This window comes from Acromyrmex echinatior, chromosome 1, assembly GCF_024713525.1.
Source record: "Acromyrmex echinatior isolate Ae372 chromosome 1, ASM2471352v2, whole genome shotgun sequence".
In the NCBI taxonomy this organism is placed as follows: domain Eukaryota; kingdom Metazoa; phylum Arthropoda; class Insecta; order Hymenoptera; family Formicidae; genus Acromyrmex; species Acromyrmex echinatior.
In genome coordinates, this window is record NC_141852.1 from 21,035,505 (window position 1) to 21,061,666 (window position 26,162).

General features: G+C 41.4%; 1 protein-coding gene across 8 annotated transcripts in view; it reads right to left on the minus strand.

The window, feature by feature from the left end:
• The window catches only part of Eip93F (Ecdysone-induced protein 93F), a 161,709-nt gene that overhangs the window by 62,556 nt on the left and 72,991 nt on the right, over nt 1-26,162 (minus strand). For 7 of the 8 annotated variants that reach the window (XM_087406083.1, XM_087406086.1, XM_087406081.1 and 4 more), the window contains exon 2: nt 10,905-12,062. In XM_087406083.1, coding sequence (XP_087262209.1) covers nt 10,905-10,998 — 94 coding nt within the window. In that variant the 5' untranslated portion in view covers nt 10,999-12,062. Of the gene's footprint in view, nt 1-10,904; nt 12,063-12,258; nt 13,319-26,162 lie in introns of those variants that run through there. The other variant, XM_087406091.1, reaches the window with a different exon arrangement.

Genomic DNA, 26,162 nt, shown 5'->3' on the forward strand with positions numbered 1-26,162 from the left:
TAGCACACGCCACCTACGTTCCCGCATAAGATCGTAATCGTCGGCCGTATAATTAGCACTCTATGAAATAAAATGGTAATTCCCAAACCGTGACACATCCCTCTTCGGAATTCCCTCGCAACTCAGCAAACCCTTTCCTGTATTCGCGTGACATCGTACGACACGACATTTCGCTATGATGATCGCGGTGATGCGCGACGGCTACTTTGACAATAACATTTTTTGGAGTAATTCCCGTTGCGAAGCTCGACGTGTCCTCGAAATGATCACTCGAGGGGTTTTCAGACACCGACGGGCGAAGTACCAGCTGCCCAAATCTTTTACAGCCATTCTCTTTGTTCCCCTCCTCTCCCCCCCCTCCCCCCCTCCCTGGTCTCTCACTCATTCAGAGTCCTGGCTTACTAACGGCCGTGAAGCAGCCAATGCACCAAGGGGCCGCTTCCTTTTCTTCAACAGCACACTGTAAACGTGTGTGCACGCATCTGTGCACGCACAACGGAGCAGGATCGAATGGACCTAGCTAACTAATTATTTTTTAACGATCATTAAGGAACGACAATATAATCGAGTAAAGAGATATCTTCAAAAAAACTTTTTCAATCCTTTACTCTGGATATTTTCGCATAAATATTGTATACAATTAGAAGTATCTGATAACTTCAGTTGTCCTTAATGGTCAATGAAAGCCACAAAATCAGTTTAGTTTAGAAATGCTCTTTAAAGTTACAATATATGACTTAAAAAAATATTTCTAAATTAAATTAATTTTATGTTCTTGGCCGTTAAGAAGAACAGCTGGAATGAAAGTTACCAGAAACTTTGTTGTTCTGTACGTGACACATACATGAAAATATGTACGAAAGTAAGCACGAATAATTTTTCTTAAATTTTCAATGATATAATATGCTTCAAATAAATCGAGACTTTAAAGTGAGTTTGAGATATTTTTCTAGACCGTTCTAATCTTCCAAATATTTTTAGATAGAAAAAAATATTCTTTAAACTTCTATTATTGATTGACAAAAATCTCTTTTTCCTTTCTAAAAAAGAAAGAATTTCGTTGAAAATAATAGTCACGATGTTAATCATGGTTTAGACTGAGTCAATATACTCTACGTGAACATTTACGGGATATCTCAGTTTTAGTATCATTACTGCTCGGAATTACGACCGTTCATTATTCTACAGCTCGTAACTAGCAATCATTTTGCAACAATGGCCGCTCCCATTCTTTGCAACAAGCACGTATGAAAATTTCCAGGGGGAGATACCTCCGGCGCGACATTCACAGACGATCACAACCTCTTTGAAGCCGGTCGAGGAGACACGTACCTGACGTACCTGACATATACCTACTACGACAGTATCAGACCTGCAATCCGATAATCATACATTCTCGAATCAGTTTAGCTCAAGTTAATATCGCGCACGCACACGAAATACACAGTGATAATATTAACGTGAAACTAAAACGTTCAATCAGCAAATAGATTTGATTAATTAGCAACTTTTTTTCCACATAGTGGGCTTCGAGAATGAGGCACTCTAACTTTTTCGTCCACGTCGCTGCACGCCTAACAAGACTTTCGTCGTAGTCGCGTCTGCCTAAGCGGTAATCGGACACCAAACGAGGTAGCGGAGTCGTTGTCTGGTGACCCATTTATCGCTCTACGCTGTCTAGTGTTACAACCGCGAGAAGAGTCGCGTCGCGAAATATTATCGTACGGGCCATGGTAGATTCGTCAATGACAAAGAAGTGACAGTGATGAACCGGATCATATGACGAACATCGACGGAAGGAAAGTGAGATTATTCTACATTTCTATCGAAATTCGTCTATTTTCTTTCACAGTCGTAATCGCAATATCCGCAACTGCGCCCGATAAGATAGCCAGGAAGACTCAAACCTTTCCAGAACCGTCGAATCTGAATCTGTCCCACAAATAACACGCAAAGCAAAGAATGAAATGGTACAGTGCTTCAAAACAAACAACGACTACTCTGAGATTGAGATAAAAAGTATTTTATTTATTTATAAAAATCCGTACTAAATTAATCTTTAATTTAAAATTAAATTTTAAATCACAGAGTGCTGATTGAATATAAACAGTGATTCGATATGCATTATAAATATTACTCTAATTTACTTATAACTTGTAGAGAAAATACTTTGTAAATCGAATGTACTTGTACGTATGAAATTTGTACTTCTAATGGATTAAAAAACGCATATCACTTGTGTAATATGTTACACATCCTGTATGGCACGCTGCTTAGGGTAATAGCTAACAGCTAATGAAAATGTTGAAACGGTCAGCCAGAAGAGACGAGATGTAAGAAAGGCGAGACGATAAACAGAAAGGAGCGGATAAGTCAAGAGTGAGGATAAAAGCGAGCATGCGAGAAGGAAAGAGAGAGAATGAGAGAGGGAGAGAGAGTAAGACAAGCTTCATATGCATGTAGAATGCAACAGTTAGCGAATGGTGCGAAGAGAGATGCTATTGCCGACGTGTGCACGTGAGCTAAAGTGAAAAGCGACGAGAGAATGAGATGGAGAGAGAGAGAGAGAGAGAGAGACTGTGCCGGTCTCACAATGTCGCTTTTTCAACGTACGCGTGTACACGCACACGAACCAACTCGCGCACACATGCACATTCCGCATATATATATATACATAGACGTGCATACGAGCGAAGAAGACGAGAGTAAAGCTCTCTACAGCGGTTGAATATCGGCGTTTCGGTCGGCGTGATAAAGCGAAGCCTCGCGCCGGATGAAATTTTGCGGCGTACGCACGAGGGACGATTAAAACGCAACAGATCACCACCGCCATCCGTCACCGGATTAGCCCCCGTGTTTTCAACTCCGCTTCGCTTCACCACCAGCGTGTGCGAATGATATTCTAACGGCCCGCTCGCGGATCGTGACGGAGAGCGTATGGAAAGCATCCCGTCATTTGAAATGAATTAACGCCCGAAGAACTGTAATCATTTTATCCTATTATTATTATCCGACAGGTGTGAAATGAAATGAAGGGAAAAAAGTGAGAGGGCACAGGAAGGATTTACGGTACTGTGTGCTTTTAGTTTTGTAAAAATTGATATTTTATCTCCTGCTAGATATCCACTTCTTGCTATTCTCGTTCTGTCATTCTTTAGATTCATTGATATTCTTTATATGGATGATAAATCAACGAGGCCAGATATACATTAATCAATAGAATAAATTCATGGAATGTCAATAGTAGAATTAATCTGATTACACTGGTTTACAAATTTTTGAGCATTTTTAATGGAAAAAAAGAGACAATTTTTCTTAGCACATATTTTGAGCTGAATTCGAATCTATTACCAAAAAATCCTTTAAAACATAGCATGCTATTTTTAAGAGACAACATTTCTTTTTAAATAATTTAGGTGCGACAGTGATGAGCGAATCAAATATTTCTACCAAGATTTGATAATAATTGAAAACGTTATCGAGATATTGAAACAAAAACATGCTAAACTTTAGTAATCATCAGTCATATAAAAAAATACAAATAAAAATACAAATTAAACGCTCAACACTTCTAACTTGTTTTCTTAATAACTTTATTATAATATCGGAAAAAATGTCTTCTCTTACGTCTCAAAAAACCAAATCTGATGGAAATATTTCAGCATCGACAATTACCCTAAAAATCTTCATATGCTTTTGCATTTAGTTCACAAAACCTTGTAAAGTGTTATTAATTCAATCAAAAAGATATAATTTTTTAATATTATTGCCTAAAAAATTGTAAATAGAAAATAGATCCTACACACGACAAAACAATTCTCCGATTCTGTAAAAACTTAATACTGGAAGAATTAAGAATTGCAAAATTATCGAAAAATAGATTTTGATTTGATAACACTAATTTCGATATAAATTGCGTTTTGACGTTTACAGTTGCAATTTTCACTCATCGACGAAACGTTACAAGTGTCCCGAGCTTCAACCGGTAGCAGTTACAGCTGATAATCCAGCGATATAGTAAATTTAGTCTCTCGAAATTATTTATCTCGTAAATAATTTAAAAGCCAGGGGCGTTAATTACGCGAAATTAGCATCTAACTTCCAACACGACAAGAGAAACTTCTCGCGTAGTGCGGACGGGGGAGGGGGAGAAGGAAGGGGCGAAGAACACAGGAGTAGTTGTAAATTGCTTTATCGTATTGCGGGCTTCTCGGCGGCGCATTCGGATGAACGGCGAATGAGGCACGGGGAAACGAAGTAACTGATTTATGAACTGGAGTTACGAGACGTCGTCTAACACGATGGGAGATCGGTTGCGTGCCCATGAATGTCAAATAAACGTACGACATGGATTCATCGGAGCGCAGCTTATCGTCACTGACATGCCGTTTTAATCAGTTAGGATACTTAGACAGGATCCTCCGAACTCTCCGTTGGGATAGCCGGTTATCTATACTTTATTCGCACCAGCTTTGCCATTCTACGACTACCAAATGCTAACGTTGTTCGTTAACGAGCTAGCCGACCGCACTAATTATCCCCAGGGTCTACGTAATCACTTAATACCTTGTTATCCGATTGTATCGGACGTTGACCTATTTTGCAGTTTCGAAATATTCGCTACTCGTGTGTCAGGGCGATTATTATTTAAAATGGCCTTTCGCACATTGATGCATAGTCGACCATTGAGAAACTTTTCTTTCGTCGCGCTGAGGCAATCGGTTATGCAAGTGCAAAGTTCCAAAGCGGAACGATTTAATTGCCGCGACGAGTCCGGCAAGATTAATATATACGAGATTTATTTAAAAAGTGGTTGAAACTATACAAGCTATAAAACAGCTTTTAAAACTACAAAAGACAGATTAAAAATAGACACACAATGCATTACAAATTTTGCAAAATTGTGATAAAGTTTTATATTAATTATGAAATAAACGAATCATAATAGAAATTATGGATTGTGTCTTAATTGTCAGATGTGAATTTTTTTACTTCTTGCTTGATTGGTCTGTTTTTTTTTACTATGTATCAATATTTTATCCTATGATTTAATTTTATAATTTTCATAGCTAAAGAGAATTAATTGTAAATTAAGTTCGAGACGTTCCATGAGTTTTTTCGTTATTATTTATGTGAACAAAATAATATTAAGTTGTCTGTTTTGGTCTATTAAAATTTGGCCTTGTGGTTAATTTTTTTATTCATTAACATATAAATGAGCGGCTTAATTTTTAATTTATAATATATTATTATGATAGAAATGTTGATATAACATAGTCATTTTCATCAACTAATAAATTTATTATTTTTCTAAAAATTATATCAAGACTATATAGATTAATATTACAGTGATATTTTGTTCAATAGCACTACAATTACAATCTAAATTTTTGAAAAATAGCTTTAGTACAACAATGAGAAAAGTATAAAATCGTTTAACAAACGATTAAAAATTTTAGCTATATGACGAAAGCATATAACATTAAAAGTTTAATTAAACTTTACGGCGATCTTTATTTCTTTCTTCTATCGATAGTATCGTAAGACCTTCCGGATTACGCACACAGCAATTCGTTTTACTGCGTATTGCGATTTATTTCTATCCGCTTTCCCTTCGAGTGCTAATGTCGCTTTGAAGTTCCTCGAAGTTTCCATCGCCATCGCATCGGTCGCCAAAATAGGGGAAAAAGTGAAGTAACGGGGTAAGCGAGAGACGAGAGGGAAACGGACGGAGAGAAGATGTGTCATTTTCGTCAATTTAACGGACCCCCCCCCTTTCCTCCTACGATCCCCAAGCAGCTCGCGGCGCTTGGTCCCCACCGTGCCCTACCAACTTCCGCCCCTGGTTTGCTCCCACCCTCGTCTCGTCGAAGCGAGGTCAATCGACGGAGAGGGCTGAAGACGACCCCCACTTTCTTGCAGCGACCCTCCCTACCACGGCTACTCAATATCGTTTCATTACGCACCCTGCTCCACCGACTCTACCCAACCACCCTTCTCTCCCTTTCTCTCTTTCTCTCTCGCTTTCTCTCCTGCCTCGGTTTAACCCCCGTCGTACTCCTCACTTCGCTCTCCTTACGTCTCTCCGCTCCTACCACGGCGACGAAACACGAACGCCGACGAATTTTTATTGTTACTTCTCGCGCCGCTTCCTCTGACCTCCCGCCACCCACCACCCCTATGCACCCAACGCCTTCTCCTCTCCCTTTTTTATGCGCCTTTTAACGATCAGCAGTAACTGCGCCCATCCGCCACCCCTTTGCTCGCGCCTGCCTTGCCTTGCCTTGCATCGCGTTACTTTGCTCTGCTTGCCTTTTCGGAAAAGCAACAGAGGCGACTGAATAGGAAAAGGGATGAAATTAATAATCGCTCTATATTTAGAAACATACGTCAAAATATATTGTTTTCCAAGTTTGTGTTCGGTTTTCATTTATAATGTCTCTCCGACACAAATTACGAAGTAATCGGACTAATCGGAAGTGATGTCCTGTATAATCGTATCTGTTTGATCGGTTCAAGTTTTAGAGATGGATGTCACGCTTTAGTGGTCTTTATACATTCTCAGCTCTCTAAAGAACTATTAATATTACATCTTTTACAAAATTATATATCCTCTATAAATCTTCTACTGGACAATGAAATATTACCGGATACATGTATGGAGCGCATGCCCGCATAATCCATGCTTTGCATGAATAAAAGGCAAGTGTTAAATAGATGGGCCTTCACTTTTCTTCACATCAAAGAAATTAACGTGATCATTTTGACGACTCGAAAGTGACATTTGATCCTAGCGTTACTTGATAGAACTCTTTATATAGTACATCATTATTTCTTACACATACTCTGCTACATAAGCTTCTCACTTGTGGTAATCACTGATACGCGAAATTCTCTTTCTAGCCACATTCTCTAAAGTTACACTCTATATTCTCCTCTTTGAGGACTAAAGACGTTACGGTAATAAAGTCTTACAAACTTGAATCTTTGCTAGTGATGGGAGCTGAAATTATCGCTCTCTATTTAGAAAAAAAAAACGGTATAGCTCCGCTTTCTTCGATTAGACTTTATTAAATGATAAAGACTCGTCCTCACTGAAGCAGATCATGCTGATCGGCATACTAGCTTTTTCTTCGTTTGTAGAAAGAAGAAAAAAAGAAGAAAAAGGAGCCACAATAACACGATCAACTTCAAGAGGACGCAAGTCTCTATAATTTAACGTAGTCTAACCAAAGAAAACAAAACTATGGCCGGTATTCATAGTAATTCGATCTTCTTATATTCAAGACTATCTTAAGTACAGTCTCAAAAATATCATAAATCAATCAGAGAGCCATATTAGCATCTTAAACTTAAATTGCTTAAGACGTTCTTAAAATAAAAACCGACTATGAATATCGGTCCACGACACTCTTTATAAATAGAGAGCGATTAATTTCAACTGCTATCGCTGGTAAAGATTCAAAATCGTAAGAGCCGCGACTTCCTCTAAGCAGTGGTCTCTGTCGCGTCTAATCGCGCACGTGCACACGCATCACGCCGTGATGCCTCGCGTTACCTCTGCGTTCCACAACGGAGATCCCTTTACCTATACTACGTCGATCCACTTCCGCGTTTTCACGTCTGCCGAATCCGCCTCTGTCGTGCAGTCGTACGGCATCCACGTCGTGACGGCGCAGTAACGCAATCCAGACATCGTTACTGCCGACAATCGCGGCGCACGGTGCCCTCGCGAGATCGCGACTCCCCGTTGGCCCTCGGCTCTTTGGTACCACGAAAGGCGGGACGGTGCGGGGGAAGAGGCTTCATTACGTCCAATTCCATGTCCTCTCGCCGACAGCCGGCGATGGGTATCGCGCGATTACGTGCGTACAAACCGACGACGAGGATTATGCTGTGCGTGACGATTACCGCGCGTCTCTCACCGTGCTTCGCTTAGGCACTCGCGATATCGAAACTTCGGAGCACCGAGACCGATCACCGACCGGTGAGCGACGTGCGCGTAACAGGTGTAACTAACTCCTTCGAAGGGCGAGGAGTCCTGCCGCCTCGGCGGAGCAACAGTTTCCTAAACTTTGAAAGCTGTCCGTGTAAATTGCGTAAAAGGATGACGATCTCTTTTCTGAAGACACCGCCTTTAGAATTCACTCACTGAACCGACACCTTTTGCCGACACCCGTGACTTGACCACATAGTGCCTTATATTGGCGCCGCTTATCTACTTCGATGACCATTCACTCGTCTTCCTTTCCGAACACTTTCATCTCATCCTCCGTTGTGACGCGTCGCGACAACGTGCCGTCACAATAGTCGCCGTTAACTGATAATACAATGCGTACACTCGCGCGTACCATTCGGAACACTACCGAGATTTTCAAAGCCGGTATCACCCTCCGTCCGTCACCTTTTTCCGAACGCGCACTGGTCGATCCTCCAAGATCGTGGAAGTCTCGAAAGGAGAGGCAGAGGAACGCGACGCATACGTGCAACTCGTGTCGCCTCTGCACCCTCACCCGCACCCCGCTCGCCTCCTCCACTTTCCGTCGAATTTCCACTCTCGACGGCCTCTCTTTTTAGGATCTCTTCGCTACGGAAGATGAAAATGAAATACGAGAGAAATAAGGAAGGAGTAATAGGTAGGTCGAAGGTAGGACGAGGAGGATAGCGAGAGCGGAAGGGCGGGAGGGTGTCTCGAGGAAGGATTCGCGAAAATTTCTCGACCACCAGCGGCAGCTGCGTTCCGAAATGAGGAGCGACGCGAACGAGAGGTGGCGGCGGACGATGACGGTGGAGGAGGAAGGGAGAGAACCACGGGGGGCGCGCAGAGAGCGGACAGAGAGGGGAATCGGGGCCAAAGAGACGGAGGGTGCGAAGCGGGAGAGGTCACAAAAGTGGAGGAAGAAGCGTAACGGCGAGTGCACGCAACACCGACGCGTGCGGAAACGTGCCTTCCGCGAGTACCGGAGCTCGCCCCTTGACGGACTAACCGAAAGGCAAAGAAGGGGAAGTCGGGATGGAAGAAGGCTGGTGGGAGACGGTGACGGCGACGGCGACGGCGACGGAGGGAGAGGGTGAAAAAGGAGGCAGGTGGGAAAGGAGGACGGATAGTCGTAAGAAGAAGAAAAGAAGGTTTCGGGCGGCGGCCGGGATCGCTCGGTTGTCTGTGGTCAAGGCACGCAGCTTGTGCAGTATTCTCTGCGCGTCTGACGATGCCCGCCTGCTACCCCCTCGGCGACGCCGAACGAGGGGTAAACGTCGCCGATGTGGAAGGGTGAACTGAGAAGGAAGAGGAGGAGGAGGAGGAGGAAGAGGAGGAGGAGGAGGAGGTCGTAGAGCCTGTCTCGCGAGCCTGATTTCGCCACCCTTCCCTGTACGGGAAATTGCACGCGCGGCGCCTAATTCTTCTCGTAGCTTCTCGTGCCGATAACGGAGACGCCGGCGCCAATCTCCTTTTCCAATTTCAAATTTCGATGGATCATCTACTTCTCACTCGAATACGATTTATGTTTTTTTTTAATTAATAAATTCGCGGTCTTTGACGCTAAACATCTGGCCTATTGTTTTTCCATTGCCAAGTTCCTTCTCGATATTGATGAAAATCAGACAGTCATAGATATATCGATTGCCGTCCGAACGTGTGGTTTAATTTTCATATAGACCGATTATCGATTATCAGTCTCAGAAAAGAGAATAATTATATATTCGCAAGAATCTATCTGCGAAAAACGATTATAGGAAGTTACTAGCTATCGAGTAATACTAAATTGTATTACACAATGTATATAGTATAATGTTAACTTAATATAAGAAGATTATATCCGTGATAATTCGATTAATGAAACATGACAAAAATATTCAAACGATTTTGAAATCGCAGTTATTTAATTGCAGTTAGTTAATTGTACGATTGTTATATTGGAGATGTGATTTTCGGTAAAAGAAACCGCAATTATCTCTTCTACAATATAAATAGATAATCAAGAGGAAGACGTTTTCTCAACAGATGCACTCACGAAAACTTCAAACCGCACGGGAAACTACTCACAGAATATTATCGGATTTTCCGGCAGCGTGGTACCACCCTGTTGAACGTACAGGCGCGAGTAGGAGTCACGCCTGGCACATAGTCAGCCAGGATTCGGCGTTTCGGTTCGCAACAGGTCTCAACCACCAGCGTGTTTTCTCTTTCCCTCTCCCTCCCTCTTTCTCTCTCTCTCTCTCTCTCTCTCTCTCTCACACACACAAACACACACACACACACATACACACACACACAAAATCTCTCTCTCTCCCTCCCTCCCTCCCTCTCTCTCTCTCTTTCTCTCTTCCTCTCTCTTTTCCTCCCCATTCTCTCTTTCTCATCGCATCTCTCTTCCACTCTTGACCTATCTCACTCGTTCTTCACGTTCTCACACTGATAGAAATTCTGTTTCTACACTATACGTCTATGACGCACACAGAAACATGCCACGCGGAACGTAGGCAATCGTATGCGTATACAATGTACACGCACACGCGCCCAAGTACACGCTTCGACATATACACACACACACACACACACACACACACACACACACACACACATATACATATATATATACATGTGGAACATCCTTGGCACATATACACGTACACGCGCACCCATGCAACAAGCACACTGATGACACGCCTCTTGTATGCAAGATGAACGCGCGCGCGCGCGAGCAGTTGTTGGCCGTACACCCTAGTGCGCGCGTGTACCACGCGCGAAAATATCTTTTTCACGCATCGCACACACACACACACACACACACACACACACACACACACACACACACGCATGCCGATATATAAAATATGTATCACACTTACGTACGTAGAAATGCAATTTGTCACCGGACGGAACGATTCGATTCTTTACTCACCGACTACGAAGACCATATTCTTTGTCCATCGCAGCAGCTCCCGTCGGATGTGTCTGCGTTCCTGTATGCAGCGGGCATAGGGGCAATCCGCCATTTTTGAAATCACATCTTAGGATGTGTGTGCGCGTGCCGGCCGGGTGCGCCTGCCTCGTGTTCCCGCGTGGATGTCCACCCCCTCCACCGCCGGCGCTCCTCCGTTCTCCTCGTCGTCGTCGCCGTTGTCGCCCTCGTCGTCGTCCTCCCGTACCTCCTCCTCCTCCTCCTCCTCCTCTTCCTCTTTCTTGCTCACCCTTCTACCCCTTCACCACCCCTATGACTCTAGTTTCCCTTCCGTGTCTCTTTCCGATTTCCTCCTTCTACCCCTCGTTGCTCCCTCCTTGGTAAACCCCTCTCCTTCAATCCGCTCCTCTTCCGCCAACGTCCCTATGTCTTTCAACGCGCGCCGCGTGAGCGTGAAACGTGCGTGCGTGAGGGAAAAGGGAAGCGCGCGTGTATACGTCGCCGCGCGCTAACGTGCGCGCTGCTGGATGCAACGTCACGCGTGATGTAGCGCGTCGGCAGGAGCGACCAAAGTTACCGTCGTTGTGGACCGCCGATGTGGTGGTAGCAGCGGTTGTAGTGGTAACGGCAGTGGGGATTCTGTCGTCGTCGTTGTCGTCGTCGTCGTCGTCGTCGCCGTCGTTTCGTCGGCGTGGCGCTCCTCCACGCGCGTCGGAGGGATGGCGAGCCGACGGCGGCGTCGGCGTCGGTGTCGTTGGCGGTGGCGGTGGCGGTGGCGGCAACGGCGGCAACGGCGGCACGGTGGGGATGTAGCCGCGGAGGGATGACGACCACGCTACTCCTCCCAGGTAGCGGGACAGGGTTAGGGCACAGAAACGCACAACACACGTGCACGCTTGCGCCCTGAACGCCACGAGAGTGCAGTCTGTCGCCGGCGGCGCGTCCTGACTCACCCTCTCCTTCTCTCCCTTTCTTTTTATCTCTCTATCTCTCTGCCACCCTACCGCCCTCCCTCCCTCCTTCTTTCGGCTTCTGGGTGCCCGCACCTCTCGCACGAAGGTCTTCTCCCTTTTCTTCCGCCGAATTCTCTTACGGCGATCGGATCCGTGCGTGCGTTGTTCTCTCTCTCCAAGATGTTCGCAGATCGCCGGTTGCTATCTGAAACAGGAATAAGATCGTGCTCGATCAGAACGTCTGCAGATACTCGCGTCTTAAAGAAATGATCTCTTTTTTTTTCGTCTCGTTCCTTCCTAAGATAATACACTTGGAAAAGGGATTAGTCATATGTGATTGCACTTTTAGAAGATTTAAGAAATCGGACTTCTTTATGTCCTATTTAGTCGCGCATCGATACCTTCGACGTGTCTATCCTATCTACGACTACATCGCGTCGCGGCGACGAGGTCCTCCCACACCGCGATTCCGTCGCACCTGCGTGCAAAAAGCGGAGTGGGCGGCCGCCGGCCCCATCCCGAAACAGGAAGGGTACTGCTGCTGCTCGAAATGAAACATTGCCGGTAAGAAGAGCGTCAGAGTCGGCGGTGTAGGTAGTAGGTGGGTGGTAGGGGTGGCTTGCACTCTCTCGCGTGGTGAGGCGACACGAGCACAGAGGACGTGGAGGAGGTGCAGGAGGAGGAGGAGGAGAAAGGGGATGAGGAAGGGGAGGACGCGGAAGGGTGGCTATAGGGGCGGATTCGCGCGTTCTACGTCCGCGAGGGGGCAGGTTGGCTGCGAGACGCGACGGGGGAGAACGAACGAACCAGGCGAAGGGAGAGAGAAAGCAGGCGGGAGCGAGAAAAAGAGATAGACAGAGAAGGAGAAAGAAGGAAGAGTGCGCCTAATATGCAACAAGAGAAAAAGAATTGGCGATCAATAGGTAGTAGCTGGTAAGCGTCCTTTCATCCGCCCCCGCGGACACCTCGTCCTTTCCACTCGTCCTGTCCTCCTCTCTCGGCCCACCTCCTCTCGCACTCTCTCACCTCCTTCCGTCTCGGCGGTCTCCATCCTTGCGCCATCGCCCCTCTTAACCCACCCTCCGTCGCTTGCCGGCCACCTTCACCTCCTTCCCCCGTTCCACCTTCCCGATTCTCTCTTGAGTTCATCGCGAAACTCCGCCACTCCATCGCCTTCGTTGTCAAGACATCCGCCCTAGCGCACGCCTAAGTTTGTCTCAGCTCTCGAAGACCAAACATCACCTAATTAGCTGGTTATTTCTTTCCTTCTGTTCCGACACCCCAGTTGATTTCATTAAATTGACACCGTTTAGCGGCCGCTTGAAGAAAGAATTGTTCCTCGTTATATCGTTTATCAAAACATCATAAAATATGTATCGATTCACGCTTGACCATTGTCATAAAGAAAAGTTGAAATACAAATTAATTTTATAATAACTGATGTTTACGAAAATGAAACATTTATGAAACCCATAGATGTGTGTGTGTGTGTGTGTGTTTTTGTATGTATGTAAATGAATGCAATTTATAGTAGAATATCTAAAGGTGGATCATCAAGATAAGAAAAAAATAAGTTATAACTTTTTAAGATTGTTCGCAGTTAAATTGTACTTTCATCAAATAAAAATAAAACGAAAATGCATTCTACTTCGAAAGATTAACGATAAAATGAGAGAGATATCGTCGTGCGAAGGAGCATTTATTCCCTTGGGTTGGTTTACCCGCGTTTCCAACGGTCAGTTGACCCAAAGCGAAATTATACTCTACGTCGCGCACAATAATGAGAAACAAGTACGAGGACACGTTTGCCCCCGGCGGCGGTCACGTGACGAGATACGTTCGTGTGCCGAACGCCTCTGATCTTTCTTTCGCACAGGTGCAATTTACTTATACCGGATCGCAGAAAGAGCGTCCGGTGTATACATTGCTCCACCGACTTCGTCAGCGTGCACGGCTGTCCGGAAGGAGGATATTGCATATTTTATATTAGGTCGTGCGCCGAACCTTTACTCGCGCCCATCGCCGTAAATTCACGAACTGTTCACGTACCTGACTTTGATTCGATCGCATTTCCGAGAAGTGCGCATAATTTCACGACAACTTTTCCAATACAATTGCAAATAATCATACTACATGATTAAGTCTCTCTCTTCTTTTTTTCATCAGAATCATGAATTATTCCTTCTAATATGAAAAAAAAGAAATTCATAAAATTTATAAAAACAATAATTATCTCGTTCCGAAATAAGTACGATTTATTGTATTCTTCGATCATTTATAAGTTAAAAATAAAAGAAGTAAGCATACATAGCGTAATATTAATATAAAAATAAGATATTTAGTATTGATTTTTTTTTCTCGAAATCTCTCACAATTTTGTATTTAATTTTTATTTTTATTTTATCAATTTTATCATATATTTAATATATCAGATGTATCTAATTCTTTTACTTTTATATATTATAAAAGGTAACTATCTCTCCTCTCATGTCTTGCAACTAGAAATAATAAGACATTCATATCGATCGTATGTATGCGTTTAAGATAAAAGGTAAAGAATACTGTGCACGTCTTGCGTACCATCGATTTTCACTCGACGCACCGCAAGATGCAACAGATCGACGACGATCGTTGGATGTACACGGTAGCGATCGAAGAAGAAGTCGACGGTGTTCCTTAAAAGCATTTGATCTCCGCGATTGATATTCCATTCGCGTGTGCCCGCGTCTCTTCGTGGTTCGCAGTCCGGGTTAACTTGGCGATACCGCTGACGGCGTAAGATCGATTCGATGCCCGTCCTAGGTAAGCCTACGCGAACGATATCGATGAAACGCGTCGGGCTTTCGAGGCTCGTAACACACACGTTCCCCGCATTCGCCGCGATGTGCATGCATACCGGGTGCTCTCGAGTTCCCTGCCTGAGCGACGTCATTGAACCCCGAGCACTTGTCGCCTGATGAAGAGAAGAGGCTCCGCTACCTTGGCAATTAGTCGGTACCATTACTTACGACCGCGCGAACATACGACCGCAACTTTCGTCAATTGCGTCGTGTCAGACGACCTGCACCCCACGATAGACATCTATCCCACGACTATCCTCTCAGCGTTACGCTTTAACCACGGTGTATACACGTGTATTCGCGAACTGTGTGTACTCGAGTTCTCGACGACGTCATTGAACTCTTCCAACGGGCGCCGGAACGACCGGAATTATTTTAACCTCGGAATTAGGTATCATTATCCTTTTCTATGATAGGTTGGATAATTTGAAGGGAGATTTTGCTGACTCATATATATATATATATATATATATATATATATATGCATGATAAGGCAGATTATTTATTAAGGAATGGAAGATTAATAGCTTTTTAGTCATATCGTACTGTTATCATAAGATGATAAATAATATTTGATACGCGGAAAAAAAATGATTTGTTAAACCATCAAATCTTCTTGATTATAAATGTTGAATTCGCGCAGTAAGTTACAGGTTTGCTGTATCACCCAATTTATTCCTTTCCGTGTAAAGATTTGGCAGAGATAAAAGGATGTAAATCCAACACATACGGTCACACATTCGTTTTTATACATATGTAATACTTTATCAATCTGCTAATTAAAATAAACAATACAAATAATTGACAACATCAAGAATCCATAAAAACGATTATCGAAGTATGCTTCGTTCCTTCACACGCAATCTTCAATATTCTTGAATGCGTTACATTTTGATGATCGTTATATTTGTATATACTATATATAAATATTATATATATATATAAATATTATATATATATAAATATTATATATATATATAAATATAATATTTATATATAGTATATAAAAATATAGCGATCATCAAAATGAAACATATTCAAGAATATCGAAGATTGCGTGATTAAGGTACAATCATCATCAGTTAAAGGATATATATATATATATATATTTAACTGATGATGATTGTACCTTAATCAGCTGAGCGAAGAAGTAGAAAGCAAAAATGCGCTTATAAAAGCATCTCATATAATTTGTTTGAGTCACATCTCTTTTCTCGTTCATTGTATCAAAGACCAACTATGCTCGCACTAGAGAGAGAGAGAGAGAGAGAGAGAGAGAGAGAGAGAGAGAGAGAGAGTGTGTGTGTGTGTATGTGTGTGCAGAAATGATTACTATTTCAAATATATAACAAAGATTTGTGTCAAAATCGTATCAGAATTAATGGGTGTAAAATACACGGACATTCAGTTTATTTGATTTAACAAGTTAAGAATTACTCTTTAGATCTCTATGTCGAAACAAAAAATGTACCTAAATTTGCGAATAAATCAAGTGAACAAATCCGCACATACGTTCCATCGTTATTGAACTTTCGCAAACTCCATACGATTCATTGAAAGTATTTATCGAAGATACTCGTTATCGATACTCGCAGTCCCAAAAAGCGCTTTATATAATATTGACTGGAGAGTATTGCTGTGAATATTCGAATTCGAGAAGCGCATCAATCATGCCCAGAACGTAACGACAAACGTTCGATATCTTTATGCACATTGCACTACTCGTCGCTATGCACGTGCACACACGTGTTCGAGGCGAGATCGACGTCATCGCGATGCAAGCTGTTTGTCGATAATGCCTTTCGAGGTAGCGAGAAAAGAACGTCGCGGATGCACAATGTATGCGCATCCGTCGTGGTATGCGCGCCTTAGTATCGCTAACGGTTATATCGATCACCCGAAAACGGAATCTAACATTGATCGATCAAGATCCTTTTTAAAGTTGACTCACAAATATATGTATTCTCGCCGACCATATCAAACATATATTTCCAATTTAAAAGAAGAGACGAACTTATGCGTCCGTCGTTAGTAAAATTCGTCGTGTAAATTTAGATCCTAAGTCCAGGCGTGTATTTATTAATTAAATAAACATTTCAAATATGTTGAATGTAGAATTAATAATTAAAACATGTTAAATTAAAATAAACAAGTAAAATATAGCAACTAAAATAATATATAATCACATCTTATTTACATTTATTATATGATATTTCATTTTAAACACTGTTAAAATATATGTACAGTTTACTTAAAGCTCGAGTAGGTGGAAATTAAACGCAGCCGTTTAATTATCGAGAGTCCCTGGTATATGAAAGCCTGTTCTATAGCGTTCGTGCTGTTTCGCGAATCGATTTAGCGTAGAATGTCACTAAGTAACGACGTGAGTCATTGTGGAATGCCGGTTGCAAAGAACACCAGAGAACTTCCACCTAACTACTCGATAATACTCATACTCGACAAACTAACTAAACGAGATCCTTTGAGATGACGAAAGATCAAATTTCCGCAAAATAATTGTGCAGAATATATTGATTTTATATCTACATACATGTGTGTGTGTGTGTGTGTGTGTATCCACAATTTTATATTCTTCCTAAACATTCTAGTAGAGAAAGAAATAGAAACATGCGAGATAGGAAAGCTTATGGAAATTTGAAACATTATGATTCTGTAATTCTGACTTTGTAAAAATATAAAAATTGAATATGTTACAACTATTCATCTTATTTCAAAAGTGATACAACTTCAAAAATGTGATTTTCGAATTATTACCAATAATGAGTTAAATAAATGTTACTGTGTATATCAATCATCAAAAGTGAACTAACTTAACTTTATAAAAAATTGTAAAAATCATCATAACTTAGAAAGGATGATTTTTTTTAATAAGAAAATTGTGTGTGATATCTAACAAAAGGGTAGTTTTTTCAGAATTATGAAATGAAAATGACCACGATATTTAACCATGTTAAAAATGTTCTTTTTGTTGATTTATTATTTGATTAATTAACAATTTTAAAACTATTTTCAAAATTGAAAAATAGTTTTTTCCTTGTCTGGAAAATTTTTTGAACTGCGTTACTTTTGTAGTAGAAAAACGATATAATTTTTATCTACATTTATCATTTTAATATGTATAATATGTAATATGTATAATTTAAAAGATAAATATAAAAGAGAAATAAATGGATAAAATAGCTTATAAATTTAAATATCTAGTTTTACTAATTAAAAGAACAAGTACATTAAAACATAATGAATATCTAGAATCTAGAATATTATAATATAAAATTATATATATACATACACATATATATATATATATATATATAATGTGCATTTTAAATTGCATTTTTTTCTCTATTCATAAGATTACAAGCCTTACATTTTTCTCTTTGCGTATCGATTTTACAGACGCGTAAATAAAGTCATGGTTCAACTGTTATCACGAAGTACTGTTCTTCTTTTAAGAAATTATTACATCGAGTCATCGAAAGTCACCGATAAGAAATGCAACGCGGGTAATCTCGCGCAACTCGCTAGAGTAAAATCCACAAACGCCCGTGCTATATACCTATACACACGCGCTACTATGTGAATATGTAAATATTATTTCTAGGATTCATGCGAATGAGAAATGCAACGGCATTCGAATATGATTTCGATGACACGTGTGACACGTTCTTGCAAAACAGAGACATATCGAAAACCCTTTATGTGTAAATCTATCTTTACAAAAAATATCTATTTTTTTCAAAATTATTACTTGAGTGATGAAACGAAAAAATGATTAAATTTGCTTCGACCTATAACAGTAGATATATAAAAAAATGTGTCTAATGATTAGAAAAAGAAATTGAAATCATCATCCACTCGATTGACTTCGACTCAGCTTCCAAATGTGTAAATCCGACTGAAGAACCTGGGGTAGCTCGCACTACGTAGCTACGACACCTTGGCCGGCCACCTTACTACTTGCTCGGCCCCTAATCGATTTTCCCATTACGCGGATCTGGAGAGCGCCTCGCATACACGCTCTCCCTTCCGTCGTTCCGTGTCCAGCGTGCATTTCCGTTGCGCGTTGCGAACAAACGAACTCTCGATTCTCATCGACCTCGCCCTGACTCGCCATCATCCCCCTATACTCACCCCTCAATCCCACCGATTCAGTCCGCCCTTTTCCTCGTCTTTACTTACCCTTGCTTACTCAACCACCGCGGTGCGGCAGATCGCCGGTTTCAAGATAACGTAATCGCTCTCGATATATTTCCGATCTCAATAATCTCGTTATCTATCAGAATAATGGATACAGTATACGCGTCAGTCGACAATCGATTAAGATGATAATCATTCTTTCTTTGAAAATATTTTCGTAGTGTGCTCATTTTTTAAATACGCAATTAACTCTTGAAAAAAAATTTTAAAAAAAATGTAATTTTATCGTAAGACAGATATAGATTTAACGATTACTTATTGCATTCTCTCTGTTTATGTGTCTCATCGATTATAAATTATCCAGTCCGAGTTTAAGCTAATTATACGATTAGATTAGAAACAAAATAAAATAAAATAGATTTATCTTGGAAAATGCAGTATGTAATTATAAATAAAAGATAACATACAATTCATGTATGTGCAAGAAGCTACAACACAAGCAATCAGCGATAACCGATTTTTCTTCCGTCTTTTCTTCAGAATCTGCCTTTCTAATTTCAAGCGAAATTGTAACACTCTATTAACGTAATTCAAAATATGCTGAGATATCAAAGCATCGTAATTGGCATCTCTATTTCGCATTCATGTTAGTATTGGATTTTGCGAAAGATTGGGATTTAAAAAGGGATGGGAAGGACGTACTACTCTACCAACAGCGTACTACTCTCGTTCTCTTCCATAGCTTTATTGACTAGCGAAATTGCTTCCTGCGTTTCTTTCAATTAAGAGCCCTTTGATCGAGGCGCGATACGGCTCACGGGCATCGAAGACGACGGCCGAAGTTGAAGTTTAATATCCACGGTCAGCAAGTTTCCGCGCTGCGTACGCGGTAATCGCGGGCTCTCTTGAGGCAGTTGCAAATTTCGCGGACCCGCGGGAGAGAATTAATTAGCGTCGGACACATTTCTCCGCGGCACGTCGACGGAATTAAAATAATAATCAAGAGTCGCGCCGGGAGGTCTCAACCTTTTGTACCGTTCGATTCGTAGCCACGTTGAACCATCGCCATCATCACCAACCCCATCCGCGTCAAAATATTTTTCAGAGGCGGAAGGAACTCGCCGATGAACAAACAAGATAGAGCGGTTCAGAACGGTCAAAGAGAAAGAGAGGGAGAAAGAAGATAGTAGAACTGTTCCAGGAAGAGCAGTCGGGGGGCGGTCGAGGAACGAGAGAGCGAAGAGAAGTAGGGGAGATCTGTACGCTCCGTTTTTTTCCCCGCTGGGGGTGGCAGTGGGCGCGAGGCAAGGGTGCGTTGGATTCGGTTACTTGGTCTCACCCCTTGGACCACCACTACTGCCGCCTCTAGCAACGGCGGCGTCGGCAGTGGCGGTGGCGGTGGCGGCGGCGGCGGCGGCGGCGGCGGCGGCGGCGGTGGCGGCAGCAGCCGTGCACTCCATCCCCCCATTTCCACCCCCCCGGCAGCAACCTCTTTCTCTTCCCTCCGTCTTTCTCCCGCCGCCGCCTCGCCGCCGTTCTCCCTTTGCTCAACCTCTCTCGCTCACTCTCCCTTTCTGCCGTCTCTTTTTCCCTGCCGCACGCCTCAGTGCGGTGCTTCTCGTTTTTTTAACGAAGGATCCGCTCAATACCTCGGCTGTCATAACCTCCCGCCAACCTCCCAGGGTGGCCCGCCTGCCACAGCAAACCCACCCTCTCATCCAACCTCCGCCTCGCGCCTCCACGGGGCCCACGAACCGACGAGCCACCACCTAGCACGCCCGCCCGTCCCTCTGCCGCCACCCTCTTCACCCATCCTCTCATTTCTCTTCCCCCGGTTTTTAACGTTTCGTTCGACGTTTCCCTCCGGGTGAACGCCGAGTGGGCGCGAGGGTGGCTGAGGGGGATGGACCCGGGGGGAAGTGCATTTCGTCGTTACTTTGTTTTACGTCCTTTCTCTCCTTCTCCGTCTGCGTCTCCCACCGTACTCTTCCACCTTCATCTCCCTTAGCGGCGCCACCCCTTTGGTATGGTCCTCCTATATGCTTCTCTCTCTCTCTTTCTCTCTCTCTCTCTCTCTCTCTCTCTCTCTCTCTCTCGCGCTGTCTCTCACTCTTTCCCTTCGTCGTCTCGCACTTTTTCTCTTCCTCCATCTGCACCTCCTCATATTCCCGACGCTACCCTCTGGTCCAAGCTCAACATACGTACTTGCGTGTCCACTTCTATTCCCTGCACCCTGTTTTGATATCCTTTATTCTGAATTGTATTTGATAACGTCATTCTAGAATAAATCTTGTTTAGTCGTTAAAAATTAATTATATATTCATTTTCAATCATACAATTTTATTAATAGCAATATAAAATTTCGAAATTTTTCATTTTGATAAAAAATAGAAATATATATATAATAATGTTATTAAACCGTTTCTCAAATATTAATTTTTTCTCGCGGACAAATTCTAAATATATCAGTATATACAAAAGCTCCGTATATAAAATATATAAAATGAGTAATGTGAACTAAGATTGGACTGCACTTCAGACTGGAGTAGTATGCAATACAAGCCTATATTCCATTACCTCTCGACTTTCCCTTTGCGTTTCACACCTGTAAATTTACCGTGCGTATTTGATATAATGCGTCACGACGAAAGCTCGCGAGAAGAAAAAGATTACGGTTATCAAGCGAAATGTTGAACGAGAGGGTGAGGTCGGTCGGCTTTGGCGAACCCCTCGCCATTAGCGAAGCCCACTTACCCCTTTTAGCCTTTGTTGCGAGGAAACGCGGAGAGCTTCGCGAAACGAGCGATATTATGCGGATTAGTTCGCTTCTCAATGGTCGACGAGGTGTTTTACTACCCTTTCGTTGCTATTTATTTGCACTTATAGCAAGCCACCCCTAAGTAAGACTATGTAAGTTAAGTACAAAGCATCATACATATATTCATCGATCAATAACATGCAATCTATGTGCCGTTTCGTTTATTCATTTATGTTGAGCTTTTATTCATAATCACATTATATTTATACACGTAACAATATAATCACTTTATGTAACGGAGTCGTTCATTTTGAACACTTCTTAATTAGTTGTACGAAGACTATATTTTTCCAAATCTTGTTATGCATATAATTATCTAAGTTAAAGACAATCCGATTTTTATTTCAATAAAGCATAACTGTTTGCTTTTGATGAGATAAAAATCCTTTTTTATGTAAACGATCATTGTTAGTCATTCTACATTGCTTTTATGTAAACGATCATTGTTAGTCATTCTACATTGCTATAAAGATTTTCTCATAAGTATTTTTAAATCTGTACCACTATTGCATTAAGATCTTTCGGATTGATTTCATTCGTGTTAAACAACCTATTGTCTAAACCATTTTCTCTAGCCAGATGAGAATTACGAAACTTTACGTCATTCAATGTTCTTTTTCAATTAATCAATCTTACAACTAATTTCAAGCTATTTTATACCGAGAGTATGAGTCAATAATGAGTCTTTCTATAGATTGTAGTACTAACTGTAACACTGAGTAAGACTGAAAAGCGAAACTTATTTAGCTAGGGTTAAGCACGTTGGTGCAACCGTTAGTCGTTAATATTGCAAATACAACAAGCTGTTGCACCACAGGAATAAATATCGAGGCTAAAGTTGCGCGCACGGTACGCTTGCAATATTACTGCGACGTACAGCAGAGAAAATCTCAAAGGATTTCTAAGAGGCACAAGCAGCGAGTATTTACAAAGGCATTCTATAGCTGGGACGGGTCACTGGTGCAACTTGTTGCCAAAGGCAGAACTATCGGGGCACGCCGATAAGAATCATGTTCGGGACGATATCGAAAGTAGGAGACCAGGTGAAGAAAGATCCCGAAAGTCTCGAATCGATTCTTCACGATGGAAGATACACTCTGGTCCGCGCAGCGATCGCATTCGAGACATCAGGCGCATGATAAGGTCTTCGCGAGCAATTGCCGTTTCACAAACTGCCTCGGTCAGACATTTTTGCTGTTTAAAGCCTGATTAATGGCGGAGGAAAGAGGGAGAGAATATCCTTATTAATTACTAAAATGTAATCCTCTTTCCTCACAAAAAAATAAATGTTTTATATTTAAAGAAAGATAGATAAACAAATTAGTAAATATGTTGAAAATGTACATATATAGAGGATAATCCTTAAGTACTTTAAGAGATTTTAAGAGATTTGTCACATTATTAAAATGAAAACTTCATATAACTATGGGTCCATTCAAAGAGATGCTATTAGCGCTATTTGTGATAAAAATAGAATGACTCAAATAACGCTGATAGCGTCTCCTCAAACACAACCCATATGTTCGAAATGGCTTAGTTTCAAAGATGCAGTGTCAACGTTGATGAAAAATTTTCATTTTTTCTTAAAAATTTTCAAAGACATGAAAATTTCATCAAAATAACTCGATGAATGGTTTTCAAAATTTTTGGAAAAAGAAACGAAATTTTTCCTTCAACTTTGACACTCTTCATTTTTAAGTGGGTACATGGTCATATAAAGTTTTTGTCTTGAATTAAAAAATGTGACAAATTATCCCCTAAAGTCTTTTAAAATACTTTAAAAATTATATCTTTTATATTAAATACATTGCCTCGTATATACTATAATAAAATGCATATATCTTAAAATTTATATTTACCATAAATTAATTTACAGTTACGTCTTATACCCAAGCCTAACTTCTTTAAGACGTTCTATGTGACGTTATATGCGATCTCTTCAAAGCTTCTTGACACAATGCATGGGGTATGTTCGCAGAGGAAGGTAATCCTGGGTTAGTGGCAGAAAGCAGACGAGTAGAAGAGTGTGCTCTCCCTCGCATTTGTCTGTTCTTTCTTATATCTTGAATCACAGAAAATCGTCCGGATAGTTCATAGCAGCTGACCAACTGCCGGTTGATGTCAGTACTACGTTCTTCTGCCTCGATGTTTGTTTCGCTTCACAACTTTTTCTCTTGTGCGTACTCAGTTTGTATCAGTTTACATCACGAGTTTTAATTATTAAAAATAAATTGTTTATCTCTTATCTCTTATAAAGACTCTACTTTATAGCAAAGAATTTAATTATAAATAAACATAAAGAATATGCCAACGACTTTGAATATTCTTTTTCATATAAGGCTTCTTATAAGCATTCTACATGCCTGGACATGTAGATTCTAAAAAGATATAATCGACATAACTTCATCCTTGTATAATTTCATATGATCCAATAATCATGCACTCCAGTCAACAACGATCATTTAAATTAAGTCACGAAGTAATCCGGTTGGACGGGAAATATCACTCAGAACTGCCAGTGGCATTCATACTTCAATTCCCTCGAGTTAAAGAAAGAATTAAAGCCAAGGTGATGGGCGCGGCTAAGTAACGTCTTGTGGAAAATTGCCATGGAATACTGGGTAGCGATAGCCTTCCCAGATGGCGAAGAGGCTTAAATCCTGTTTGGAGGTTCTCGAGAATCCTGCGCTGGATGCAATCCAACGCGGCACGGTTCTCGGGGAAGCAACAGTTCGTTCTTTACCCCCTTCTCCTTTCACCCTCCGCTACTTCCACTCTCTGTCCTCCTTTTGCCACCCTAAACCACCACCACCAATGCACAGAGTTTCCTCCGACCCATTCCCGAGTTCTGACACCCCCCCCCCTCTCTCTCTCTCTCTCTCTTTCTCATACTATCTTTCTCTGTCTCTTTCGCTCTTCTTCTTTCTCTCTGCTATTCATTCATCCTCTTTTTCTGTAAACGCTTGCATGACTATACTTTGGGTGTCTACTAAATTTAGGTTTCTGCTTCCTTTCCTCTATCCGCTATTCCCCTTAAGCGGGCTCTTTCTTTCTCGTCTTCCTCTCACCTTCAGGTTAACTCTTACAGACATATAACTATAATATCGTCTCTTGATGAAAAGGGAATACCTCCCTAACACTTCAGACGCTACTTCGTTTCCTGTATAGTGTATGACGTGCGACGCAAGATATAAGCATCGTACACTCGTGATTATGCAAATTTTGCTGATCGTTTAGTATTCATTACATTACACAAGACATATAAAATTCATATCATCATTATAACAAAAATTCTACTCAACAATACTCAGAAAAATAGGTAACTATACAGATTTTATATGTATAATTAATATATAGATATAGTTAAGTAAATTATTTTATTGTAATAACTGTAAAATGATTCATTCAATTATATTAATTCTACATATAAAACTTATATAATTGTCACTTTTCTAGTTGCTACCACTATGTCTTTATCTCTGAGTGTAGATAAAAGATTTTGTTATCTTTCTGTTGTAAATTTTTTAATATGCTCAAAAAGGACTATGCCCAGTTTGAGCCCTGACTGAACAGAATTGAGATCTAGCTAAGATTGTAGAGCATTAAAAAGTTCGATATGCACAACTTTGTAAAATTAGTTCTTTGAGTGTTACAGCTGTTCAAAGTTCGCTATTATGACTATGTATTGTGTACCATGTAGGACTGGTTTTATTCGATTTCTTGAATCATCTAGTATCTGGAATATATCCAATCTTGACGAAGAGAACTTTTTTTGGATCCCAAATGAATAATTATAAATGATATATATCGATGAAGAGAAGAAAGAGGCACTCAAAGTAGGAAACAAAAGATTTTAATTGCCTAATTGAAATATGCCCAATATATGGATCTTATCTCTCTTCAGCTTCCTCATCGAAACTCTCTAAAAGTAAAAAAACATCATTAACTGTTCTTGCTGGCATATGAATGTCTTCATCAAAGTGTTGGACATATCCCAGATACCACGCAACTGTCAATCGGATTAATATACTGTACTAAATATATTTTAGATATTACTTCAATGCCTTTGGTACTGTGGCGACTCACCATCAGAGGTCCAACAGAACTCGCTCGAATTCGCGTGAGCACAACCACGCGAATTCCCTTTAAATAGATAGACATCAATCTAAATTCATTCCAGGCGTCTAAGGTAGGTGCCACACTACATCGTCTTACTGATGAGTCTAATAGTGTGGAACCGAGACGAAACGCCCCGGCCTACCAAAAAACTTCGAGTCAGACTTCCTTAGTGGACATCATTCGTTCGGATATCCACAGTACAATCCGTTACCGTCATCACGGGGAGGTGCCCTGGACGCAGAGAAATTGGATAAGACTAGTGGTACATGATCATAATAGCGAATTTTGGATAGGTCAAGCATTCAGGAAATCTCTCCTATAAAGTTAGGCTTATGGAATTTTTTATTCTATTTTGATCTTAAAATTTTAG